General features: G+C 56.4%; 3 protein-coding genes; 2 read left to right on the forward strand and 1 right to left on the reverse strand.

Annotated features, from left to right (window-relative positions):
* Positions 1 to 4,654: 4,654 nt before the first annotated feature.
* On the reverse strand, positions 4,655 to 5,113 carry CHC_T00000239001 (hypothetical protein). The gene has a single exon (XM_005719229.1). The coding sequence runs from the start codon at positions 5,111 to 5,113 to the stop codon at positions 4,655 to 4,657; it is 459 nt and encodes a 152-aa protein (XP_005719286.1).
* Positions 5,114 to 5,121: 8 nt separating this feature from the next.
* CHC_T00000240001 (hypothetical protein) lies at positions 5,122 to 6,747 on the forward strand. XM_005719230.1 is given in 2 exon segments: positions 5,122 to 6,639; positions 6,640 to 6,747. The coding sequence occupies 1 exon segment, from the start codon at positions 5,122 to 5,124 to the stop codon at positions 6,637 to 6,639; it is 1,518 nt and encodes a 505-aa protein (XP_005719287.1). The 3' UTR covers positions 6,640 to 6,747.
* Positions 6,748 to 8,866: 2,119 nt separating this feature from the next.
* CHC_T00008946001 (HAD-superfamily hydrolase) lies at positions 8,867 to 9,574 on the forward strand. Its single transcript, XM_005719231.1, has one exon. The coding sequence runs from the start codon at positions 8,867 to 8,869 to the stop codon at positions 9,572 to 9,574; it is 708 nt and encodes a 235-aa protein (XP_005719288.1).
* Positions 9,575 to 9,855: the final 281 nt, after the last annotated feature.

Genomic DNA, 9,855 nt, shown 5'->3' on the forward strand with positions numbered 1-9,855 from the left:
CCCGCCGCCTCCGCCTCGCGCTCCTTCAACGCCGTCTGCAGCCCGTCGCGAAACTTGCGCCCCGTCGCATCAAGACGGCTCTCGTCCTTCCGGAGCGACTCTGCCAACGCGACCCCGATTCCCTCACCCGCCGCTTGCAAGCCAAGCGGGTCGAATCCCCCTGCTCCGAGCCCCTCCCCCGCAGCCGCCTGCCGTCTCTTCCGCTTCGACCGTCTCGCCCCGACAGCCCCCACCTCTTTCACCTCCGCGTCCGACCCGCCCTCCTCCCAGTCCTTGTCGCGAGGGTCGTCCGCGTCTGCGTCCACCATCACGGCCTGCGCCTTCCGCTGCCGCCCGTTTCCGCGCTTTCCAAGGCTGTCCAGCGTCGCGATCCGCCCCCTCTTCCGCGCCGCGCCACTCCTTTTCCCGCCGTTCAGCTGCGCCTCCGCCTTCTGCACCATCGTCTTCTTCGACCGCCGCCCCCGGCTCGCCGCCAGGCCGGCCGTCTGGGTGCGGCCGACCGGCTCCACGATGAGGGAGTCCCCTGTCTTCAGAAAGCTGCTCAGCGGCGCTTCGCATTCCGTCTCGATCGCGCGTGGGGGTCGCCCGGCAACCAGGACGCGCTGCGGCGGCGCGCGCAGCTTGGCGACTATCTTGAGTTGCTCGAGGAGCGCCGTGTACGTCATGTCGCTGGAGAGACCCAGCAGCGTTTCTGTCTTGCCGTCGGGGAAGCGCGCCCGGAGATTCAGTTTGGTAGCCATGGTGCGAGGGGTTGAGGGCTGGTTGGGAAACGTTTTCCGCCGATGCCCTGCTGGGTCACTGCCGCTGTGCTGAGTTCCTGGTTTAGGTCCGGGGGCTAGCGTCCATTTCTCGGTTGGCAGCACGGGGGTGTGCAAGGCGGGCTGCAGACTTGCCGTAGCGAAACATAACAGGAGTTGAGGCAATGGTCACAATGAATCCGTAGGCTGTGCAGGTGTACAAGTGTGTGCTGTACAGAATTTTGGATATTTTTCTGCTCACTGGAACGAAAGTTGCGCTTGGCGGGAATGCCAGCACACCGAACCTTGGTGCATCCACCAACCCTCACCTCCGGCCGTCCTGTGCCGTCACTCACCCAACGACCCCCACCATGGCCATCGACTACCTCTCCACCCCTGCCCGCTCGCAGTGCGCCGGGATGCTCGCTACCACGACAGATGTAGCTCATCTTCGCTCTTTCGTCACCGCCGACACATCGGTCTCCGCCGCCACAGCGGCGGCGGCCGTGGTACGCGTCGTGCAAGATGCGTCCAGCGCCTCGGGCGCGGACGCGGTCGCGGTCGCCGCAGCGCAGACGGCTTTGCACCACCTGTGCAGAGAGCCTAACGCATGCGCCATCCCCGACCTGCTCGTCGTGTGCGAGTACCAGGTCTCCTTCGACATCGTCGACGTCTTCAAGCTCTACTCCGCCGCGTGGAAGGTCGTCACCGCCACGTGCCTCAAGGGCGCCGACGCGACCCAGATTCCGGTTCCGGTGAGATTGCGCGTGCTCGCGAGCGCCTTGGTGGGCGTGCGGAATATGCTGCATGAAATGGCACAGCGCTCCAGCGAGCTTTGGAACCTGCAGATGGGAAATAACCCTGCCACAACGCTTACGCGATACTTGAAGATTGCTAGGTTTCATGCCATTAACGCCGCGCGGTGCTGCAAGGCCTTTTTGAACTTTCACGATGGGCATGCCACCGATCAGGAGAAATGGGTGTGTGTTACAGGACAGGTGCTTAGATTGCTTGCATGTGTGACTCATGCTGCATTCTACAACGACCAAATCCCGGAAGCCGTGCGCAAAGATCTGATTCAAAACGTTTGCCCGGCTCTAGGTGGCATCATGAGATCCTTCCTATCCATGGTTTATTCACAGGGGGCACCGACTTGCCCTGAAACACTTCTACTCAAGGCTTTGAATGCTACCCCGACCGAACAAGAACATTCTTTCCTTCGAGCTCTTGGAATGCAAACCAAGCATGTTCGAATTCTAGCCATCCTCCTCTTGCTCAGGCTGTCCGCCTCCCAAACCTCACATACGCCGAACGAAGAAGGGTCGCAGTGCCAACACCAAGCATGCGACAACTGCATTCTGCTCTGCCAAAAAGCGCTTCAATCGGCACTTCTCCCAGTTCTATTCGCATCCTTAGATAGTGTTCAAGTCAAATTGTTTACATTTCGAGAACTGCAATCGGGCCTCACTCTCTTTGAATGCCTCTCCTCAATAGCTGTTCAATGTACAAGCCTTTACAATACCACTCGCACCTCTCGTGACGACTGGGACATGTTGGAAGACTTCCTGCTTGCAGAGATCAACTCTCGAAGCGCACTTCGTGCATTGCTTTCGCACCGACTCATTCTCGGCTTAATGGATGCTCAAAAGAATAATGAACAAGGGAGGCACAGATTGCTCTTCGTCGTGCTTAGAGCAACACGATTCTCATTTTCACTTGGCACTGGGTACGCAGAACGGAGATGGATTCCACTTGCTGGTGCCCTGGGATTCATGATACTACAGACCGACGAAAAGTTTGATGAAGTCGTGCAAATGTATCAGAAAGCGAGAGGCATCATCAGTGACCCTGACGTAGAACCCACGAGCAGTGTAGTACTGGACGCCACTATTCTTCGATTCCTGTCATGCTTGTGTGGGTTAGTGCTATCACACGGAGGAGAAAAATTGAATCAAAGCCAAGGGCTCTCACCACAATTCCCAGGCCATGACTTAGCACTGAGCCGCGTGTTTGAAGCTGCCGGGCTCAATCGTGCTCGATTGTGTGAAGTGGTGAAGGGCATAGTACACACGGAATCTCATGGCGGAAATCTCAGCGACGCTGCCCTCCATCTGCTGTCATTTCTCGTGGATGGAAAGTCCGCTACGGAAGCTGCGCTTTCATGTCTGAAACGGGACCGTGCGCCAGTCCGGACACTGCAGAGAGCACTGAACATCCTCAACCCCGCACTGATGTCAGTTGCAGCCATACAGAGCGCTTGTACTCATGCTGAGGCTCTAATCATGAGCAAGGGAACAGCAATATGTGCCCCGGCATCGGCGTTTGTCGCACGAGCTTCAATGTCGCTTCACCGAAGTGTCTCTACAAGCAACTGGCATCAATTAGCTTCTCTCCTCGAGCTTGCTGTGCTGACATGCGGAAGGCAGACCTTGAGAGAATCCTGCATAAAGCGCCTGCGCGAAGCAGCCGTGTTTCACCACGCGACACAAGTTCTTCGGACGACAAGTGCACTTTCTCGCAACATGCCAGGGCGCCACACTCAGGTGGTCCTTCCAAGAAGCATCCTGGGCCCCATTGAAGAGTCTCAAGCCAGGCTTCAGCAGTTGCAATGCTCGGCGATTATGCCGCAACCGGTTCAGTGGAACGAATCCCAGTCGCGTTGCGTTCTTATGGAGCAAAGTGAATGTGCCCAACTTTACAGTGGAGAAGAATCTTCGCAAACAAAGACAAGCTCCTTTTCCGATATCGAAGTTCTCCACTCAAAGATCCTCCTACGAGCACGGCGAGTGGAGGATCAAGATTTCGATTCTACCATGAATCGCTCTTACTGCCGAGGCGTTGCAGATGAATTGAAAGACTTGCTATTTATACTGGAAAATGCTTCGACTCGAAAACTGCAGTCACAACACAAGGATCCCAGCTGAGTGCTTCGAAGCACATGTCTACAAATCTTTATTCTCACCAGAACTGTAACGAGCGAGAATGGAGGCCAAACTATGTCAAACTACAATCGACGACACGGCTCTATTCTTCAGACTCAGTCATCATCCAATCGTCGCGAGAAGTCACAGGATGGCGGCAACCCCATTCTCAAGACCAAATCTCACAATCCCACGTTGGTGATTTATTTACTCGGAATGCATCCTTTCTCAACCCCACGCCAACAAGTTTTGCCACACACATTCCAAAATGTCCTCAAGGACACGAGATCTTGCCAAGCATTACTCCGCTCAGAGCGCAAATTGAGCTCGGAAAATGTTGAAACGGGATCTCATACTGTATGAGGCTAAATATCACCTGTGTACAGTAGACACTGTACTAGCTAGAGGGAGCCCTGCTGCAAGAGAAACAGGGTCAGTATGTACACGTGTACTTCATACTATCTAAAAAATACAAAGTACCTAAAAATTCAACTCGATCGGAAATCGTTGCGAAAGAATATACGCCGTTGACCCTGTTGGCGGGGTTGGGTCGCCCTCGTTTACGTTGCCGACTATACGTGCTGTGAACAGGTCGTTATCCGCGCCGGACAGGCCGTTTACCACCAAAGAAAAAACTGAGACAGATGGAAGATCTCTCTTGCTCGTTTGTCGCCAATACAGGAGCCAACTGTGTGACTCATGCTTTTCGAAAGAGCTTATTCGGCAGCACTATATGCAAGCGACGTCGACCGTCGTCAGTTTATCCGCTATCCCGCTCAGAGGCGACGTTTGCGGGTCGCCGGGAAGCGCCATCTTGTCGGTCAGATGAGGAATCAATAAATACACAGGGCATGTCACGAGATGAACGGAGCGAATACTACAAAATGTTGCGGGAACACGGTCAGGTACCAGGAATACCACCATTGCCCCCTACCCCCGCCGAAGTGAGTGGCTTCGAGGGTTGGCGGGAGGAAGATGACGCTTATTGGGAGGATTTCAGAGGTAGAGAAGTGAGCTTTCGAGCACCAACATGCCACACTTCGGACGATCTTCAACCACCACCACAACCTCTAGATCGCCACGGAAACCCCTCACAGTATCCAGCAGCAGTTCAATATGACTATGAACGTGGTGAATGGGTCCCAACTTCAGAGGAAGAAGAGGAGCTCCTGCGCAACCCTTGGCCGGAAATTGATCCATTTTTTGTTGCTGAGGCAGCGGATGATGAAATGCATACCACCCTCGTCCCATCTGCAGAGGAAGAGCATAGAGTGGTTCATAATTTTGAGGAAGGTGAGGATATGGACGTCGTAATTGATTTTTCGGATGGTATGCGGCCCCCAATAGATCTGACATTGCATCGCCGTAAAGCTCTGGGGATGAAGCCCGGCAGCTGGAGGGTCGTACACCTGGGCACTTCATCAGCCGTGCCAACCTCGAAGCGCAACGTTTCATCCACGGCTATGATCGTAATGCCCCAGAGCGAAAGGGACAATGCCGAGCCCTCAATGTTTCTCGTGGACGCTGGCGAGAACACCGACGACCAACTCATTCGATGCGACTGGTGTATGACTCACGGATTTCGATGGATTCGTGCAATATTTATTACTCACTTACATGGGGACCATATTTATGGGCTGCCGGCCTTACTCATAAACATTGGACGATTCGCGCAGCACCGGAGACGTCTAGCAACGGAGAGTGGCGAGGAGATGGCGGAACCGGTCATTCAAATATTCGGACCTTACGGGACGCGGGGCTTTCTGCGAACTTCTTTGTATTGGACGAATCCTGTCGGAGTTCAGTTTTCCGTCGCTGAGCTCGTGCCCAGGCCCACTGACTTTATTCACTTACGCAAGTTTTCAGAACGATATGAGACCAAAAAAACATTTATTGTGGAACGCGAGGATGATGGAGAGCTCAATGTGAGCTCGGAACGAGTACTGGACTTATCAAAGCAGTCTCCTCCTCCTCATCCTGAAGAAGTACGAACGGAGGATGTTTGTGTGAGCTCGGACGGACTCTGGCACCTGTGGATGGAGGGGGACCAAGGCGTGAAAGTCGAGGTGGTTGCGGCTCCATTGCGGCATCGACTGCCCTGTTTTGGGTATGTCTTCCGCGAACGATTCGAAGCAAACAGGGTGGATGAGAAGCCCGCAGAGACTGCATTGAGAAGCACAAACCACACCGTTGGTGTGGCACGCAGTCAATCGAATGGTGCGGCTGTGAATGGCGCCAAATCTCTAGATACGCTTGAAATCGACAAGGTAAAGGCAAAAGAGCTTGGCGTGCACGGAACACAGCTGCGTGTCCTCCGATCCGGGCGTTCAATTACGGTGACAAAAACGGGGCTCGTCGTTCATCCTCATGATGTGCTGCAGACCTCACCAGAAAAAAAACAGGGCACTGTGCAAACGCCAAAATTCTCTGATGCTTTGGACAAGAAGAGTAGCGGAAGATTCAGACGGAAAGTGACTGTGTTAGGGGATACGTGTGACTCGACGTTGATTCAGGACGCTGCGATGGACTCGGACTTGCTCGTGCATGAGGCGACTTTCACACAAGCGCTGAGGGGCAAAGCTAAGGTATCGATGCACAGTACTGCTCGGATGGCCGGGGCATTTGGGCGACAGATCAAAGCGAGAAAGGTAGCGCTTACTCATTTCTCTAGCCGTCTTGAGATGCTACACGGCGGGGACGATCCAAGCGAGAATGGCACGGAAGGGAACGGGAGCGTAAATGGTAAACCTTACGGTGACGGAGTGCTTGATGAGGAGAATGACGAAGAAGAGGACTTGGTGAGCCCAAATCTTCTAGTGCGAGAGGCTTTACAGGGATATGGACGAGGCCAAGGCAATATTGTTGCTGCAAAGGATTTTATGGAGCACGACATTATTCCCTTCGATTCCAATGAAGAGAATGAAGGAAAGGTGGTAGGCGAGTCATACAAGATTAATGCTGCGGCGTCGCAAGCTGTTTGACTGGGCGCCGATACAGTTAGTTGTCATAGAAACATACACGCCCAAAATGCGTGTTCTTTCTGCACCGATAAACGTTTGGCCTTGCGGCTAGGGCTATTCATTATTGGAGTGTTAGAAGGGCGAACATATTTCCAAACTGCACAGAGGGATTGTAACGTTTCAAGTGCCGCAACTCTGAGCTGCAGACGGTCTTGTTATGAGGTTGGGCAAAAGGCGGACGTGATTTGTTCGAAAAAGAAGGAAGCCGCCTGCGGTTTTTCGTAGAAAAATATTAAAGTGTTTTCAACCGGGGGATCAAAATTATATCAAAGCTGACGTAAATTTGACGACCGCATCGCGCGCCACCGTGCCGCTGGACCCCCTTCCAGACCACTCCGATCGACAGTAGGACATTCCCTCTCGCGCAACGCGAACGATCCACAAGCGGGGCGGGCGATGTCGGTGTCGATGAGCGCGCGAGCGGCGGTGGCAGCGGTGCAGGCTGCGGGGCACGGTGCGCGGCGGAGGAACGGGACGCTGGCGTACATCCCGACGAAGATGAAGGAGGAGATGAAGGCGCTGCACCTGGAGGACGGGTCGCGGTGGAGCGCGAGCACGCTGGCAGCGCGGTTCGGGGCGCGGCGGGAGAACGTGGCGGGGCTGCTCAAGCTGGTGCGCGCGGGGCGCAAGGACGCGCGGCGCGGCGGCGCGGAGGGCGAGCAGCTGGAAAAGCTCCGCGAGGAGGCCGCCAGGGCGTGGCGCGAGGTCAAGGAGGGCGGCGGCGGCGGCAAGAGGTACGGGCGCAGGCTGGCCGAGGCTAGCAGGATGGAGGGCGAAGGGGTGAAGGTGCGGAAGGAGGAGAAGCAGGAGAAGGAGGGAGAGCAGGAGGTGATGGAGATGGAGGAGCAAGTGGTCAGGAGGAAGAGCGCGACGGCGGTGTGGGTCGAGGGGCTGTGTGAGAGGGCTGAGGTTGATGTTAAGAGACGGACGAGTTTTGCGTTTATTGAGGTCGGGGGGGAGAAGGGCGAGGATGTGGATAAGGCGGTGTGGATTAGGGAGGGGGCTAGTGGGAAGTTGAGAGTGGCGGAGGAGAGGGAAAGGGATGTGCTGTTGCAAAAGGTGCGGGTGGTGGACTCTGGGCTTTGGACGTGAGAAAGGGTTGTAAAAGAGAAAGACGCAGGGGTGCAGAGTGGTAAAAGTTGACCAAGCGACGCATCGCGGTTGGAGAAAGCGTAAGAAAACTGTGCGTACATCGAAGTAGTCTTCGAAGTACATGTAGTCTTCGAAGGGTATAAAAAAGTAGGAAAAAGTAGGAAAAGAGGCAAAAAAGCAGTCGGACAGCACTACGCGCGGCGCGTCGGAGCGTACTCCTTCGCGACACGTTCTTCTGTGCGGGAAGACGTTCTCGATCGAGATCGTCATTCACCGCATCTATCCAGCTCTGCGCGCAGCGACAACGTCGTCATCCATGCTTGGGTGAGACACCTGATTTAGAGAAATCAGATTTAAGATAACCTATAGTCAGATCCCGACTAGTACGGTCATGTGTTCTCTGGGAAATCGTTCGATATTTATACCCGAAAAGCAATGCATACGGCCATTTCTGGGCCGATGGTGGCCGATGGTGGCTGGAAGATCGCGATCGAGGTGACTTGCGGATCGCGATGCATGCGGATTGGATCAACCACCACACAGTGGCGGGCGCGGTGGCTCATCCGCGTGGGCGGAGGCAAAACTATCGAGCAATGCGCGTTCAACACCGCGCACCGCCACCACCTCCCTGCCCGTGCCCTGCTCTCCGCTCTCCGCTCCTTCGCCGACCTCTCAAACCTCCCAACCCAACACCTCCCCTCGCCCACGCCCCCACCCCCACCCCACCTTCGTCCCCCATAGCCCATCCCCGTCCCCGCCCTCCCCTCCTCTCGAACCGCCCACCATGAATCCCTTCCCGCACCACTCCCGCTACCGCCGCCGCCCGCCGGCCCCCGCCTACCTGCCGGTCACCATCCCGACGCGCACCTCCATCACGTCGCAGCAGCGCATCGCCATCTCGCCGCACTCGCACTCGCGCCTGTCCGTCCTGGCGTCCAAGCGCTTCCGGGGGACGGGCTCCATCTCTAAGCTGGGCTGCGCCGTGCTGGACCAGTACCTGTCGCACATCGAGCGCGCCTACTTCGGCGCCGCCCGCCTATCCGCCTGCCTGCCCGTCCCGCCCTCGGCCCGCCCCTTCGACGCCGTCCTCTTCGACATGGACGGCGTGCTCTGCGACTCGGAGCTCCCGTCGCGCCACGCCGCCGTCGCCCTGTTCGACCAGTTCTACAACGTCTCCGTCTCCGCAGACGACTTCTCCCCCTTCACCGGCACGGGCGAGGCCAATTTCCTCGCCGGCGTCGCCGCCCTGTACAGAGTCCCCGCCTTCGACCCGGACGAGGCAAAGGCCCGCTTTTTTGACATCTATACCTCGCGAGAGTACATCGCAGACTTGGCCCCGTTCCCCGGCGTCGTAAGCCTCGTCCAGCGCGTCAAGGCCCTGGGCTTGAAGGTCGCCGTCGCGTCGGCTGCCGACAGAGTCAAAGTCGACGCAAACTTAAACGCCATCGGCCTGCCGCCGGAAACCTTCAACTTCATCACCTCCTCGGATTTCATCCCCAACAAAAAGCCCGCCCCGGATGTCTTCCTGGCCGCCGCGAATGGCCTCAACGTCCGCCCGGACCGCTGCGTCGTCATCGAGGACGCCATCGCTGGCGTCCAGGCCGCGAAGGCCGCTGGCATGCGCTGCATCGCCGTGTCCACAAGCTTGCCGTCCGACCTGCTCGAAAAGGAAGCCCCGGACGTCATCAGAGGGGAGCCTGCCTTGATCGAGATCAGAGACATCTTTGGCGAGGACATTTTTGAAAACCTCGACTTGGACCGCCTCGCGGGCAAGGCCCCCACCTCGGCTCAGGAGCAGGCCTAGTCACCCGTGCGCTGAGTCTGCCGTTTGCGTTTTGTTTCCACTGTACTATGTCCCATATCTTTATTTGCGGGCCGCTCCCGCACGTCCTGGTGGGCACACATCGCATCACCTCACTGCCAGTCACTGTGTCTACAACGAATACTACTTGGCATTGCGGACAAATTGCACGTGCATGAGGGGGGGGGGGGGGGGGGGGGGGGGGGAAACGTTTGACCCATTTTTAAAAAAACACCATCATGGCGCTATTCAATGAAGGCAAAACTCAGATAAAGATCCCCATT

Source organism: Chondrus crispus, genomic scaffold (assembly GCF_000350225.1).
Source record: "Chondrus crispus Stackhouse genomic scaffold, scaffold_472, whole genome shotgun sequence".
Taxonomy (NCBI): domain Eukaryota; phylum Rhodophyta; class Florideophyceae; order Gigartinales; family Gigartinaceae; genus Chondrus; species Chondrus crispus.

Bases quoted from the DNA above. Each gene is read 5' to 3' on its own strand.
- CHC_T00000239001 (XM_005719229.1), bottom strand. From the start codon at position 5,113: ATGAAACGTTGCGCTTCGAGGTTGGCACGGCTGATGAAGTGCCCAGGT.
- CHC_T00000240001 (XM_005719230.1), top strand. From the start codon at position 5,122: ATGATCGTAATGCCCCAGAGCGAAAGGGACAATGCCGAGCCCTCAATG.
- CHC_T00008946001 (XM_005719231.1), top strand. From the start codon at position 8,867: ATGGACGGCGTGCTCTGCGACTCGGAGCTCCCGTCGCGCCACGCCGCC.